This window comes from Podarcis vaucheri, assembly GCF_965113315.1.
Source record: "Podarcis vaucheri genome assembly, chromosome: 1".
Classification (NCBI taxonomy): domain Eukaryota; kingdom Metazoa; phylum Chordata; class Lepidosauria; order Squamata; family Lacertidae; genus Podarcis; species Podarcis vaucheri.
The window spans coordinates 81,043,367-81,060,631 of NC_138759.1; the positions used below are offsets into that span (position 1 = coordinate 81,043,367).

At 42.2% G+C, this 17,265-nt stretch overlaps 1 protein-coding gene across 5 annotated transcripts in view; it reads right to left on the reverse strand.

The window, feature by feature from the left end:
• Nucleotides 1-17,265, reverse strand: part of LOC309535720 (SITS-binding protein-like) — a 34,323-nt gene that overhangs the window by 4,046 nt on the left and 13,012 nt on the right. For all 5 annotated transcript variants that reach the window (XM_082229114.1, XM_082229115.1, XM_082229113.1 and 2 more), the window contains 5 exons: nucleotides 15,598-15,801; nucleotides 13,825-14,093; nucleotides 12,727-12,863; nucleotides 7,618-7,739; nucleotides 5,405-5,584 (listed from right to left, as the gene is read on the reverse strand). In XM_082229114.1, the coding sequence (XP_082085240.1) occupies nucleotides 5,405-5,584; nucleotides 7,618-7,739; nucleotides 12,727-12,863; nucleotides 13,825-14,093; nucleotides 15,598-15,801 (912 nt within the window). The remainder of the gene's footprint in view (nucleotides 1-5,404; nucleotides 5,585-7,617; nucleotides 7,740-12,726; nucleotides 12,864-13,824; nucleotides 14,094-15,597; nucleotides 15,802-17,265) is intronic.

The window sequence follows — 17,265 nt, forward strand, 5'->3', positions numbered from 1 at the left end:
CAATTATGTGAATCAGAATACAATGAGAAACATGCAGGCCCACGAGAGAGAATTGTGTATCACAGCCACTAAAAACATTCCAAGTTCTATAAATAACATTGTCTAAGAAGACTAAGCACACCCAGACACACTCATCGTTCCACTCACTTGTGATTTTTCACTTCACAGAAGATATTAGGTTGCCTACATTTTTCACACCATTCGGCTGTTCACATGAGTTGCCATTTGCAGAAGTGGCCACTGTATTTTGGGTTTGTCTATACGGCAACAAAATGTAGGAGTATCCACATGATGTCGTTCCTACCCCCATTTTTGTCTTGGACCTTTCTCCCTTGTAAATGCAGGGATTTTCAATCATCTTACATCTTACATTTTAAAGGGCGGAAGGTCAAGGATCACACTGGGATGAGGTTCACATTTTACTTTGGACAGTACAGGAGAAAAGACTCTCCTAACCCTGCACATTCTCTAATACAGTAGTAACCAAGACAATTTAAAGCATCAAAGCAGAAATAATTGATCAAAAAGATTGCGATGAGGCAACTACTGCTCTTCTTAAAACAGTCACTGTAAATTTTAGAAGGCCTCAAATGCACACAAAACGCCATTGCCCTTTGAGCGCTTAATGAGCCCTCAGTGAGAGTCTTCTTAATATGATTAAAGGCAACACTTTAGATCCTACCATGCACCAGCCTCAGAACTAAAGACACTAAAGATCAATGTGTCATTGCCTTGATCTGGGAGAAATATTTAAGTCTTTACATTAATCATAAATTCAGCAAATAGGAAAGTGCTTCAAAAGATTTAATTAGATATTGGCTGTATTTGAAATGCTAACAGCAAAGGAAATTAGAGTGTTAACTGCTCTTTAATTTATTTCCACTTGCTTGTTAATGCTAATTGATTATAACATTAACGGAGCACCCAATTGCCTTATTAATCTAGACAAACAAGATCTGAAATACTTGGAGGCATTATTGGCATGAACATCTCATAGAAATCAATCTCATAAACAGTCTTCCTTGTTTCAAGATGCCTCTAGGTGTGGACAGCTAGTACCACCACCCATGCCTCCTTTTGCCCAAGTCAATGGCATCATAGAGAAAAGGAGCAGGGTATTCCTAGAGCGGTGGAAGATTCTTCCCCAACATGTAAAGACACACATATGGAGGAGATAGTTATTTAAATTTTATAGTGGACAAAAAGGGGGCCAGCATTTTATAGTTCTTTATTTGCATTCTTTTCCTCCTATCTCATATAGGAACTTACAGCAAGTCAGACTGCTTGCCTGTCTAGCCCAGTGTTGTCTGCTCTTCTGACTGGCAGTGACTTTTGAGGGTCTGAGGCAAGAGGACATGATGCCAGGGATGGAACCTCAGACCTTCTGAGTTATGGTCACTGTCCTACATTTCTAGGATACAGGGCAGGTTATAGGGTTTCATTATGACCAGTGCAAAGTCAAGATGATTGCTACAGTCCAATGGCTTTGCTATGCATGTGGTGCTTTCAATGCATACCCAAACAGTAATATTTGAAAGGATGTCTCAGTCCTCTTCTAACATATACCCCTCTCAACCGCCTCTTGTGGTTCACTTGGATAGCTACAGACTTCAGGCTTCAATGGGGAAGCTCAACAACTTTGGTTGCCCCCCCCCAACAAAATTCCTGGCTACACCCATATGGCACCATCACCAAGAGAGCAACATGAAGAACTAGCTTACTGAGCAAACAACGGTGTGACCCCAGCCAGTTTCAGTGGTTCTTTGGGCCAGGGTCTGTTTGCGACCCATCATTCCTAAACTTCCATCAATGTAATCCAGAGTTCCTTTTCACAAACAGCCAAGGAGAAACTAATCATGTTTCAACAGAATCAATGGAGACATGTGCTTAGATTGTTACCCAAACAATAAAGTTGATATGGAAAGTGGTCTTGATAGACTGGGCCTCTAACTGCCATTGATCTCCAACGGGTTTTAGTCCACTGAGGAAAAGACTGTGGTATTGAATCCCTATACTATACCACCTCATTTATTTACAGTGGGGGGGGCATGATTCAGTGATGGAATAATGTGTGATTCAGCATGTTTTTATTGAAAAGTGTCATATGAATTAACAGGTAAACCTTTGGTTATAATCTATGGGCAGTCACCAATGTAGAACTTTATCAAGTAGATTCTAAAGCCTGCCACCGTAATCTGTGATTATTGTATCAGCAGAACACATGTTCTTATAGTATCCTCATTTCCTCAGTTTTGTCTCTTATTTATACAGGTGAAAGTTTTTTTTCCATGCTAGCAAAAACAAACAAACCAAAAACCAGAAGCTTCACTGGAGACGCAGCCAGTCATGCTATAATAAATCAAGTTGATCAACTAAGAACGCCCCATAAAACATCACCTCCTGCATAACTAGCCACACACAGAAAAAACGTAACATACAGCTACGTCCAACAGGCTTTCCCAGACTATTGTAGAAGACTCTAAAGTAAACCAACAGATGGGTGATGGATTTTCCAGGATGACAGTAGTCGGAGCCATAGAAGGGGGAGCGGGGTGCAGATGGAAAGAAGCGTGAGAGGAAATGAGAGAAGTGAAAGTGAGATCTAGAATGTCACTGAATGGAAAGCCCCATATTTCACTCTGGTACTGTAGGCATTTGCTTGCTTTGCTAAAAGCATTGTAAACCTGCCAGTTGAAATACTGATGTTGCTGGGCTTTTGTGAGGCTGTGGAAAATGTCACATAAATCACAATCACTCCAGTGAACCCTCTGCCAAAGGGAAGGTAATGGTGGGAAACCAGCGAGGAATGGTAAATGTGATGTAGTGGCTGGACAGAGGCAGCGTTGAAAGGGAAAGTTTTAAAAGTGCTATTTACTTCTCTGACTAATGGTTGACCTAGTAAGGAGGTCACAGTGGCCTGGTTCATATGACAGGGAGAGTCAAACTACACGAAAGGATGCATGAATCTGTCGCATTTTGGTTTCTCTTTGTTGCTCATTTTTTTCAAATCTTAAATTCAGTTCTCCACTTTCTGCATCTAATTTTCAAATTTCTTTTTTTTTAACCCTCATGAAGATTCATCAACTTTTTAGTGTGAATTTTTCCTAATAAACACATTTTTGTCTGCAATTTTATTTAATACACACATTTTTGCACATCGTTTTCCCTGATTTAATGCATTGTTGTGTTATTTTTATGAATATACACATTTTTATGCACACCTCCCCCAATATATGCATTTATTTTTAATTATTTTACACATTGATTGGAGAACTGCATTGCAAAATTTAGAGTAGTGCCAATTTCAATTCACACATCATTTCTGGAAGTGAGAATTAGGTAGCTTTTTGTTAAATTGAGAATCAATTGCTCTTCCCTGGCCCTTTTTACTGCTGCATTGAGCTAAGCCAAAGTTTGACCCATCAAACATTCTCCAGGAGCCTGCACATTTTTGCAGCCCTTGTAAGCCATAGTTTGGCTTACTGCACCCTGCAAAACAGACTATGGGTGGATATCTGACAGGCCAAAGTCAGGGAGAAAGTGTTGTTTTCTATAGCAAGTTATAGCTGGGGAGTACTGGGACGACATTCTGGAATACTTAGTCAGGGACCATTGGTGGAGACCCTGTGCTTTAGGTTATGAGTAGATTCTGAGGGATGCTACCTTAAACAAGTCAGATACCTGCACCTTTATAAGGAAATCATGCTATAACCTTCGAAGCTGGACAACTGATCATATATTCATCTCTCTCCTCCATTTCTGATGTCCATCACAGTCGCATTCCTGTGAGGAATCCAGTTTGCAGCTCTGCCCTCATGATGGATAATGGGCTGCTGCCAGGCCAGATCTAGACCCTGAAGCAGTTTTATCTGGCTTGCCAGGCAGACTTGACACAGAAGTAAAATTTTGCAACAAAAAAATTTGCAGTCCTTTACAGTATTAGCATATGTTTTATACCATCAGCATCCCGCTCACTGTCTGGAAAATACATCAGACCCTGAACATGAAGAAGTTAGCCACTCCTTCACCCCCACTTAATGTATTGACGCTAAAATTGCCAGATGTCTGGACATGTAGAAACCGTTTAGATCCATTCTATTTTTCCAAGCACAAGAAGTTAATGGGCCAAATAAACCTTAAATCAAAATTTGGCTCTTGATTGGCTTTCTCCCCACACCTTTTTCAATACAATAAGTACATCTCAATCATGTCCTCCTTGACTTTTTGTAAACTTAAAAATCTCTACATGCAAAGTTTTTAGACTCTCATGTGGTGGGTACTCCAACCTCTTGATTATTTACTTGCCTGCTCTGTATCTTTCTCCTGTCCTTTAGTATTCATTTGGAGCGAAATACAGGCATTCCACCAATTTATGTAACGGCATTGTGATAGGGATTTTTTTTTTAGGGGATCAAATATAAAGCTAACATGAGATTTATGTTTCCCTACACACTGCCACTACGTGAGCTGCTGTTCTTCATGAACTTTCCATTCTGACTCCAAGATCCCCTTCCTGAATAGTCACAGCCAAGTTAGACTTCATATATTAGGATTTTCATGTCCCAGCAAGCATCACTTTGGACCTCCTTGCACTGAATCACATTGCCCATTCTACTGCCCATTTGCTCAGTTAGAAGAAAGCTTTCACACACTGCTTGGGTTTTCACCATCCTGAGTGGTTTTGTGTCACCTTCTACACTTTTGTTCACCTCTGACTCTGAGTCCTTCATGATTAAGTTAAACAGCATGGATCCCAACACAGATCATTGGAAGACCTCATGGGTGATTTTCATCCATTGTTAGTAATGCACTTTTATTCTTAGTCTTAGTTTTCTGTTTTTAATGCTTTAATGTTGGAACCTTCTGGTAACATTTTGTAGGAGTCATTTGGGAGGAAGATGATAAAGATAGAGGCAGACAGATACACACACACACACACACACACACACACCCCAAATATATAATGTCCACTGGATCACATATGTCTCTGTTTTCCTACACAGAGCAAGAAGTTGGGCAGGTGGTGTTCAAGGTCCCTTCCATCACTATCATTGTATGATTTTACATTTTGACTGGACAATCTAAATGTGTCTCGTTCCAAAAGTTTAGTGAGGCAAGAATTCCATTTACAGAAGTCATGCTGATTCCTCCTCAGCAAAGTTAATTCTTCCATGTTTTCAGAATTCTAGCTATAATAAATGTTTTCTGCCAATTTTAATTTATGAGGGTTTTCTATCATCAAGTATTCTATTTTACCTTTGTAACTTTACATGAATTTTCAAAACCCGCAGAGAACTGAAATGTTCAGTACTCTAATATAAATCCAAATGCCTTATAGAAAATATTCAGTCCCTGAGATGCCCTTCCTGGTCCAAAACATGCTGGAGTAAAATTTATTTCTTACCTCATCTCCTATGAGAAATTCATCATCAATTGTAAAGGTAATGGACTCAGTGGGGCTGAGCCACCATACAGGTCGAAAAATAGGGTATCCTACAGAGAGCCACTCCTTGCTGTATTTTTCAACAAGAGGCACCACAAAACTCTGATGTGTCTGAACATAGTGCCTGGTGAGATTCAGCACCTGAAAGAAAGGAAGTTCAGCATATTATTTAAATACGCTGTGGAGAAGACAATAGAGAAGCAGGTATTTTAGTTTGATTTATGTTCTCCCAAAGGGAGTAGATACAGAGGGTGGAATTCAATGTCACACTCTTTTAATCAATCCATCTGCACAAGCATTGCAGGGATTCCACCCTCCCCCACACTGTGTGTTGTAATGGAGGTTCTCTCAACTGAGCCAATTTCAGAGTGTGCACAGGGGAAGGAAGGGGGCGGGGAGGAGCTGTGTTGTATAAGCAAAAGTCCTTGCACAGGTCTTCTCCTGACAGGGATGCCTAGGTGAATCCAACCCAGAGTAGCCAATAAAATATGACTTTAGTGGTATTGTAATCCCAGCCTATCTAAGTCTCTCATCCTTCAGCTTGGATGAAAACCATCTCTTCAGTCTCTTATTGTGCTAGTCTTTACTACCACTACTCCTGTAGCCAGCATTGTGTCGAGAGGAGGAGAATGGCAGCAACCACAAACAAATTGGTATAGAATATTTAGAGCAAATTCTGTAAGGTGGCCTTCTTTTTTCAGAAAACTGCCTTCTTTGACGTTTCAGCTGAGCTCTAGAACATAGCTAAAGGACTAAGAGAGCATAGCTAAAGGGCTAAGATAAGAAGATTAGTATAAACAGAATTAATAGTGGGAGAAAGAATGTGAAAGGGGAATTAGAAAGGAGAGATGGGGCACACAGCATGAAGCAACTAGGAGGAGGGGGTAATTTGTGTCAGGAAAAAGCAGCAATGCAAAAGCCAGCTGCAGGTGGCTGTAAAGCAAAACAGGATGTTGTGGTCTGGAACTGTACTGGTGGGAAAAAGGGGCAGTCCATTCTCTGTACTGAGCACCAGGTGTTAGCTCAGAGTGTCATCTGACCTGTACTGGAAGTGCAGGGGTGGAGCTGAGACTCTACTGCCGGAGTCTGGAGAGGACAGACACGTTTTCTCTGTACTGCTGAATGACAGGAATAAAACATGTAAATAGGACTCCTGTCTGTCCTTTCTTCCTCTCCCTGGGGAGTGCAGGGAGGGAGAGAAGGAGGAGGGTGTGTTCTCCTCACGTTTGAGGAGGATCGCCGATTTACGACCTTGCCTGCCGGGAGACGCAGACGGAAGGTCAACAAGGATTCCAGCCGAATGCCTGGAGTGAGGCCAGTTCACCTCTGACCCCAGCTGGAATCCTGATTAAGAGAAGCAAAAAAGAAGACTGTGAATGGTAGAATGCCATGAGCAAGGTATGCAGCAGAGTTTAGGGCTGAAATAAGAATTTAAGATGAGGTATAAGAAAGCCCTGGTGATAGCTGAGGCAAGAAAGTACAAGAACTTGAACCAGAGTTTCTATGAAATCAGAAAAAGCAAATGTTGGCAGTGTTAAGAAGAAATATATTGCAAGATCTGGCACCAGAATCTTTTGCTGACGAACAACACAGAGGCAAATTTCTCTCCCCCTCCCTTTCTCCATAACACACCCCCACACCCCATGTGCAAAACTGAAGCTCACAGCCAGCCCTACCTTTGGGCAAAGTGAAGCAGCTTCCCTAGGCAGCAATTACAGCCACCTTGCTGATCCTCCTAAGCCCCTATGTTAGAGGACAGAGCTATACCGGTATATGCTACATGGCATGTCCTGGCCCCTATAAACTGACTTGCTATCTCAGGTGTGGCAGAGGACCCTGTCCTACCACCAGTGTTAGATTAAGATTCAACTGCTGGTCCAGTTAGCTTCTGTATGTGAAATGGACCATCTTGTCCTTCACCTCAGGCAGCAAAATGCCTTGGGCCAGTCCTGGATGAGAGTACTGATGATGTGTCAAGGAAGATGGAAGTGATGATTTCAGAGAAGACATACAGAGTATACTGTTTAATCCACCTTAAACTTTGGTGGTGGTGAATCATCCAAAATGAGACATTGTGGAGATAAAAAATATTAGTAAGAACTAAGGGAGAGAATTCAGGTACCAAGAGAGCAGAATATTATCATTAGCATACCAGTGGTAGTTGATATACCTACCCAGTCATCACAACAGACCCACGGTGGAGTATGGAAAGACATCACAGGAAGGAAAGTCACAATCTGCAGCCATCTAATATATAGCTCTTCATCGATCAGAAATTCATTTGCAAGACTTCCTCCTGCACAGCACAAACAAATAAAAATGATTGGGCAATAGGAAAACCGTTATAAATATTTAGAATTCAACTTTAATCTTTGATCCAGTAATTTAGGAATGACCAGGTTATATTAATGATAAACCCTGAGATTTGTAACAAGGCCTCTGTGTGCTCTTGTATAATCAAGGTGCTATTGAAACACTGCCCAGTCACCACCAGGCCTCATGTATCTCAGCTTCTCCTGCACTGCACTGGGTCTTCTGGCAGTGGCGTCAGCTGCATCCACTGCAGAATGCCAACTCTGCTTGTAGTGGATAGCTTTAAGGGGAGGGCCACTGCAATAGACTTCAGTTGTGCTATTGCGCCCATTGCTGAGATGATGATGATTTATATCCAACAAAATACTAAAATACAATAGTACAAAATATTAAAATACAATAGCTTCATCCCAGGGCTCTTCCAGACAGCCAGTTGATTGAGCTTTCATCCTGATACAGGTGCACAAAATCTGCATGAATGTTTTACAACACTGTTATTTATTGAGACTTCATGCTGCTTTATTTGTGTGCAAGTTACATGCCACAATCACTTTTCTTACCACGAAAATTCCAGGGGGGTTGGAAGCAGGTTTGCTGCACAAGAGCACCACAACCACTTTAATTGCACAATCTAAATTTGCTGGTTTACAGCTAGGGGGTCATTATATGTTGGTCTATCCAGCTCAATGTTGTCTTCATTGTCCGGCAGCAGCAGTCTGGGGTTTTGGAAAGAACATTCCCATTTCTACCTGGTCTTCCTCCATACAAAGCAGATGGCCTACCATTGAGCTATGGCCATTCCCCACAAAAGAGTGACAGCTTGGAAATGGCTTCTGTCTCCTATTTGCTGGTACAGGAGCCAATAAGATCCAAAGGGAGAAAGAAGAGGCTAGAGAAGTCAGCGTTGTTCAAAAAGACACATGCCAGATGCTTAAACAGTCTCAACGGCTCAAAGCAAATGGAACTGAAGAATGGCCTGATCCAACTTACATTTTGGCATTCCTGGCATTCTAGAAACACAAGTTGTAGGAAGAATTTCAAAAGCAATGGGAAAGTGGGGTGGCGGGGGGACGGGACACTGAGTATATTGAGATTTCACAGAGAAACAACATTTCTGACCATCTGACTCCTAACACAAAACAATGTAATTGGCTTGGTGTACATTATGAAGGATTCAAGCTGAGATGTGAAACAAATGGGGGGCAGTTTCCAGCTGGAAAGGAAAAGTACATAGTATAAATAGTGGGCAATCCAGATAATCTGTTAAAAGAAAGAACATCTTTCATCTCTCTTTCTGGTACGTGCTTTGCATTCGTTGCTTTAGCAGCTTGACTGCTGGCGTATTATAACATCAACAGTCAGCAGCCTGGAAGGCAAACCATGGACACAGCAGGTAAAATACATAATATTGTACTAAAGACCCTGAAAAGAAAATGTTCCCTACTCCTGTGTATCTCATTTATTCCTGATAACTGCTGAATTCACATCAGTGTTTGGGGGGTTCTTAGGGACCATTCCAACCTACCACAAAAAAACCAGAAAAAAACATGTCTATAACATTATAACTAAGGACCACAGGGGCATCTTGAAACACATTAACTATGCAGGAGTAGCCAACCAGGCCTTTGGCTGATTAACATCTTATTTCCCTTTTAAATGGGTTTCTGGGTGGAGGGGTGGGGTTCATTGGTTTGTGTTTCTTGTTCTTATTTTTATCATGTATTTTGTGTTTTTATATTGCATTTTATGTTGTGAACCACGCTAAGATCTACGGATGAAGGGCGGTATACAAATTTAATAAATAATTATAATTATAATGCCTTCCAGATGTTGTTGGACTACAACTTCCTCCTTCCCTGACCATTGGCCATGCTGGCTGAGGCTGATGGAGGCTGGAGCCAAAAGCATATTGGGAACACCACATTGGATACCCTGACCTAAAATTTCATGCAAGGAAGTTAATTTGTTGTCCAGCTGCATAATTTCTTTATCAAAGTAGAAAAGTGTCAGCCCCCCCCCACATACATAAATTTAAATCTTTTTATGATCTGCAGAGACATGACTTCTTAATCCAACATGAAAGAAACACCTTAGAATCATAGAATCATAGAGTTGGAATAGACCACAAGGGCCATCGAGTCCAACCCCCTGCCAAGCAGGAAACACCATCAGAGCACTCCTGACATATGGTTGTCAAGCCTCTGCTTAAAGACCTCCAAAGTAGGAGACTCCACCACACTCCTTGGCAGCAAATTCCACTGTCGAACAGCTCTTACTGTCAGGAAGTTCTTCCTAATGTTTAGGTGGAATCTTCTTTCTTCTAGGTAGAAATGTAGTGAAGGGACACTTATAGACTGAAAAGTCTTGGGAAGCCTTGTGCCAAAACAGTTCTGCCCCATCCCCACCCACAGAAGGTAGATGCTGAAGAGTACACCCATACAGCTTGTTTGCCAGATGGGAAGAATGAACTATAACCTTGAAACATAAACCCATCTATATTAGCAGGTTGCAGACAGTATCTTAAAATCCATGCATATCCAGAAAGATAAAGCAATTCCACAAATGCTACCAATGTCACTTACAATAGGAAAATTGTGTCCTGTCATCCCACTCAAGGTTATGTAGTGTTTTAACACATCCAGAATACTTCGCCATGTAATGCGACATGACACCGCTTCATCTAGCTTCATAAATCCTGAAGGGGTTGGAGATCCTAACACAGGTTTCCTCCACCAGGGCAGAAAACTGAAATAAGGAAAGCATGCTGCAAAGGGGAGCAAGCATATTTCCTGGTGAAATCCTAGGTGCTGGCTAGTGGGCGAAAGGGTGAGGGTCAAGAGAGAATTTTTATTAAAAATATTGCCTCAGGCTTAAGGAACCCAATTCCTTCAGAAAAGGGAATTGCTTTCCAAAACAGAATATTTCGTTCTGAAACAGCCTCACATTTTATCAAAAGTGACAGCTCATTGTGAGAACAAGGTGTGCATGAGCTCCCTCTTTTCAGCACGAAAAGCAGGATTTACTACAGGGTTCCATTGGTTCAAGACTATTGTTAAAAAAAACTATTAATATTTTTATATCTCTTGCCACAAAATTTTACCTCCTCTTCTAAGAGACATAGATATTGTTATGGGTATGTACGTGTGTGTGTGTGTGTGTGTGTGTGTGTGTACACAAAGTGACTGATAGGATTTTTAAGGCATCACACAGCACTTCAGAAAGTGCTGGCTCCCAGAGGAATGCAGTTAGATGCAATACCAGAAAGGTGATATTCAACTAACAAATGTAGGAGTTCAATTACTTCCACTTGTGCAACAGGACTTCTGTCCCATGCTATCCCAAAGCCAGCTCCAGAGGGTTGGGGGAACCCCCAGAACAGATTTAGGAGCCACATGGGGTGGGGGGAAGTCCAACTGTGTAACAGAAGTCCTTCTGCTTGCTCAAATACAAGCCTAATATCATACATTTATTACAGTAACTAATAACACAGAGATATTAAAGTTTCAAAGCAAATGTTTCCACTTCTGGCTTCTTCAGTATACTGTACCTCCCTCCAAAGCCACTGTGTTTGGGCTTTACAGGACTGCAGTATGAAGGGAGAATTGCCCCCAAATGGGAGCCCTGTACAAATGGTACAAAATTCCTCCACCTGATTTCAGGGAATTCGCCTCTCACTGCAGTCCCTTATGGCAAAGCCCTCAATACTTGCTAGGCCTCATCAACTTTCTGAAGGGTACAGGTGGAAGAGGGGAAGAGAAAGATTGGTTGTCCAAGCTACCTTCCCATTTGTTAGTTGCATCCCCTGATTTTTTACAAATGGACTGCTCTGGAAACTTTGTTCTCATTACACAGTTTCGCCCCAGGTATGCATAACTCTGAATGCTGAATCCAGATCTTTACACTGCAGTCTGAAATGAAGAAATTTAAACCTGCTGCATGTAGTTCAGTACATCAACATCAACATAAACGAGAACTTTAAAAGGTTTTAAGGGTGTTTGGCTGTGTGCAGGACTGAATGAGGGACCTTTTGCATGGCAAGCATGCGCTCAATCGCTGAGCTATGGGGTCGATGCGATCCATGCTACAAATCAGTTGCAGTCCAAAAGCCCCCGGCCTTCTGCTAACCAGATGAATGAAGTTGAGATGCCATTACTTCTTTTTCTAAACACTTTTAAAAAAACCAACACCACCACCCTCTAATTTCAGCAGAACTGAATGTATATGCAATTCCTGCTTAATTTTTTTAATGCTTAAGAAATGTGCTGGCCAAGTCTTGTCAACAGAAAATCAATTAAATCTAATGGTGCACCAAACAGAACTTCAGGCACTGATGTCCCTCAAGTTCTGCTTGGTGTAGCCTTCATGAACATGGTTGATTAGGTGAGCAGATTACCGTATTTTTCGCTCTATAACACGCACCCGACCATAACACGCACGTAGTTTTTAGAGGAGGAAAATCCGTAGGCATGCAACCCGTAGGCATTCCCTCCATAACACGCACAGACATTTCCCCTTACTTTTTAGGAGGAAAAAAGTGAGTGTTATGGTGCAAAAAATACGGTATATGCATTCATCTCCCCTGCAGGAGCATAGAAAGCTGCCTAATGGTCCATCCAGCACAGTATTATTTAGAGAGGCATAGTGTCTTCCAGATGTTGTTAGACTCCAACTCTCATCAGCCCTGACCACTGGCCTTGCTGTTTGGGGCTGGTGGGAGTTGCAGCCTGACATCTGGATGGCTGCTGATCAAGACTCTGCACTGACCAGCAACTTCTCTCCAGTGTTTGAGGCCTGGGTCTTTTGCAGCCCTTCCCAGAAATGCCAGGGATTGAATCTGGGGCCTCTTAACACACAGCGTATGGGCTCTGCCCATGAGATCTGGCCTTTTCTCTCAGGGGCATCATCTTCAGCCCTTCTATAAAATGGATTCTAAGAAGAACTGGGAGAAGTTGACCTTAAAATAACGTTACCTATTGCATCCGGAATAAAAAAGTTATAACCAAGAAGACTGTAATGAAGCACCGATGGAATAATCCCTTTCAAGCCAGCGTAGCTCCAGTCGGACTGGCGGGGGCTCATTTGGAGAAAGAGCGGCAGGTGGCTGGCTCTAGAAGCAGCAGAAACAGACCGGGAGTCAAACTGGAAACATTTAAAGGCACAGTAATCATTCAGTCTTCCCCAAACTCGACGCCCTCTAGATGTTGTTGAATCACAACTCCCATAACCCCTGACTTAGCCATTCTGGTTGGAGCCGCTGGCAGCTGTTGTTCAGTTCTAAGGACGCATTGTCACATAGCAGCTGGTGGCTTGGCTTCATGCTAGGGTTGCCATATTTTGAAGAGCAAAAAAGAAGACACTTCTACTTTTAACTATGGGTAAAAAAAAGGTAAAGGACCCTTGGATGGTTAAGTCCAGTCAAAGGCGACTATGGGGTTGCGGTACTCATCTTGCTTTCAGGCCAAGGGAGCTGGCGTTTGTCCACAGACAGCTTTTCGGGTCATGTGGCCAGAATGACTAAACCACTTCTGGCGCAACAGGAAGGTAAATACCATTTACCTTCACGCCACAGCAGTACCTAATTCTCTACTTGCACTGGTGTGCTTTCGAACTGCCAGGTTGGCAGGAACTGGGACAGAGCGATGGGAGCTCACCCTGTTGCGTGGATTCGAACTGCTGACCTTCTGATTGACAAGCCCAAGAGGCTCAGTGGCTTAGACCACAGCGACTCTCATTTTACACACCTATGAAAAAGAGGACGTGCCCTGGAAAAAGAGGACATATGGCAACCCAGTTCATGCAAGCTGAAGCCACTTTTCTGGAAAGGAAGAGCCCATGCTGAAAGCACATCCATGCCTCTGTTCATTAGCTCACACTGTCCCCCACGACTCTCCTTCAGATTACAGCAGCACCAGCAGCAAATGACAAGGACAAAGAAAGGGGCGGAAGGGGGATGTGAGATTTCCCCTAAAATAAACTTTTAATGAAATAAAAACAAGGGTCAGGAGATGGTGCACACTAATAGGATGCCCTCGGAAACAAACAGTTTGGAGAGTTATTCTGAGACGAACCTCGTGCCGGCGCTAATTATTGACGAGTTTCCCAATGCAGCTGCCATTGAGGCTAGAATGTGAATGTACTTATCCCCTCCAAGTTCTGTGGGAGGTGGGACTGCTTGCTCCATAAACCAATTGCCTTCGCCACTTTCGAAAACCAAATACTCTGCTCCCAGTCGCTGCCTCAAGAGGCTCACTTGGTCCATGTACCAGAGCACCGCAGCCCGGCTGGTCACATTTAGCTGAGCAGAAAACTGCCCTTTCCATCTGGTGAGCAGCGGCACCTGCAATAGGAAACAGCCATCAGAAGCGAACAGCAGAAGCATAAAGGGCTAGGCTGACTTCCTGGTTCACCTCATGTGCAGGTAACCAATGTGGGGCCCCCCAGAAGGTTATGGGTTCCAACTCCCATCAGCCTCAGACAGCATAGCCAATGGTCAGGCATTATAGCAGTTACAGTCCAGCAATATCTAGAAGCTACCATATTGGATGTTCCCTGCCTAAACTAATAGTTGGCAGCGCCAGATTAAGGGGAGTGCAGGCACCATTTGTGAGCACTTGGTTTCAAGGTTATGCTCTCCGAATGGCAGTACTCCTTGCCTCAAATTCTGAGCAGAATCATATGAACACAGCATAGAATATTTTATAGCTAATGTGCATTTTCAAAACAAAGGCATCACTCTGTATTTATGTGTATCATGGGCACTGAGGCAATTTTATTAGGCAATAGATTTATTTTTATTTTTTAAAAAAAATGATAGCCTGCTACATTACATTGCTTAATAAAACATGGCCTGAAATATATTTCTTTTGCAGACACCATTGAAGATACAGTATAGCTATAATTTCCTGAAATTGGTTATAGGCCCAAGAACCATTATTTAGGTACAGCTTGATTATTGATTACAAGAGCCTTACTAGACATGATATGGGAAATCAATTATTAGGTATCCTGCCATGATTTTACTTTCCTAAAAGTCACTGTAAGCAACCCAACACTCACACACCCAGTTTAGATTGAGGTTACGGCATGGAGATAAAGGTTTCCCCTCTATATAGCTTCCTTTCTATGGCTGTATTGCTTATTTTTGCCTCTGCAGCTCAGGGAGGGTAATTTGCATCAAGGCTTTGGTACAAGGAAGGAAGGTAAGACCCCCTTCCTACCGTGTCACCTACCAGGGCTCCATCCAAACAGGGGTCATGGTAGCTGCTACCAGGAGAAGAAAAATGCTGATTGGCAGTGCTTGCAAAGGCACAGGGCTTTGCAAGTGCAAACACTCAACTTATTGTCAGCTCCTGCAGACTCCTGTGTCTTGGTCCATTGAGTGTGATTTCAAACTGCCCAGGCAAAATAAAGCACTTCACCTGACTTCACTGTGATGCCAACTGAATGACAAGTGGGCAGTCCCATCTACTTGTCAGAATGGCCAGCAGGGGGCAGGGTGAGGGACCTAGACATCCAATCCGCAGGCTGGAAACAGCTCCTCAACCCTGGTATAGAGTCATAGAATGGGAAGGTGCCATGAGGGTCACCTAGTCCAGACCCCTGCAATGCAGGAATCTTTTGCCCATTGTGGAGCTTGGACCCACAACTTTGCAACTAAGAGTCTCACGTACTACCAAGTGGGGGGATCCAATCACGCATCTCTGACGTAACATGTGCTTTGGCTCATTTGGCTAATGTATGTTGAGCAAGCCGAGAAAGCCTTATACCTACTGGTTCCTTCCAGGTTAGGAACCTCTAGATGTAATTGGTCAAGTGCAAGAGGTGATATTAGGGAATTGTACCGAGTAGTCACCAGATTCAGAGTGGCGGCTCAGCCAAAAGTCTTCTTTGCCTTCTTGTAGAGACATCTGAAAAAGCTGGGAGTTGATGCTTGCAAAAGGGGACACAGTTATGGAAAGCTTTAGATGTTTTGTAAGTGAGGAGTCCATGGCAAGCCTTGGGCCATGCAACCCTTTTCGTCTCATCACAGGTAAAAACGTGTGTTCCTGAAAGAAGGGAGAATAGTGTGCACCATTAGACAAGGATTTTGTCATAGGACCAGGGACTATAATGTTTGGAAGGTAAGACTAAACAGCAAAACACACTCTGCTATTTATTTAACAGGGTCTCAAAATGACATCTCCAAGAAATCTTACCCTACTTCTGTTTAATATTTCAGCACAAAAAAACAGAAGTGCAGGAAGTAGTGTGTGTGTGTGTGTTTAAAAAGGCACCACGCCACACCAGGTTTGGCATAATTTGAAAAAACTCTTCAGTCCTGCTGCTGGTAACAGCTATAAAGGCTCTTAAAGCAGTAATTAAAGTCAAAGTGGCTTAGATGGAGCTTCCACTCACAAGATTCACATAGCCTTGGCTTGAACAATGCTGCAGTATTCCAGTGAATGGTCTGGAATGTAGAAGATAAGGGTTTATGGACCTAGTTAGAGCCTAGATGGAATGCCAATAGGAGCCCCACTAGCTTAAGCCTTAATAAGTTAAGTTCACCAGTTGCTATCTAAACAGTCAGATTAAATAGGAGATAGATTCAAATAGGAGATAGTCCAATAACATTTATATGGTGTTAATGGGAATCTATTAAGGAATCAGTCCCAACTAGGGATGGACAAAAATATTATTTGGTCTGCAAGTGAACAGACCTAATACACACTTACCAAGCTAAAATACCAATCAGAACATAGCTGCCCTTCAGATTTTGCACTTCCCTGAATTTTGCAATATAGTTATCAGTTTAATAAATAAATAAAAATGATGTTTAGGGGGGAAATGTTTAGATAAAACATGTATTCAAATACATATTTTGTGGTAAAACATGTACCTAAGTAGATACAGTATTTAACTATTAATTTATGAGAATAAATGTATGTGAAATTGACATGGATCAGAAATAGGCTGATTTGCTCATCTACCCGCAATTCCCAATTTCATTGGGGTTAAATCTAACAGAGGGATATGGATGATAAAAAAATAAAGTTTTGTGAGAATTAAGACAAGTATATTTTTTTTTTGTATTTTTTAAAAAAAACACTTTGAGGTTTTATTATAATCAAATCGAGACACACACACACACACACACACACACACACACACACACACAAAATGGCCCAGATCCCAGTTGAAATGTGCACCCACAAAACCCACCTGTATTTGTGGGTTTGCATCTATAAAATTGCCTCCCATGCTTAGACATATTGGACTACTGGTGCACGTGTGTGTGTGTGTGTTTGTGTGTTTGTGTGTGTGTGTGTGTGTGTGTGTGTGTGTACAACTGTGTGACAAGTAGCTGTGCAAAACCCCTGTTGAAAAACTGGACTCTGTATTTTATTTGTCTGGTGATATCAAACACCAAATCTAGCTGCTGTCAAAGTCTGTGAAAACACTCCTGTACATGGAAAATTGGAGTTTGCTGGCTAAGGTTTTGAAAAGTGATACTTTAGCTATAACAATTTAAT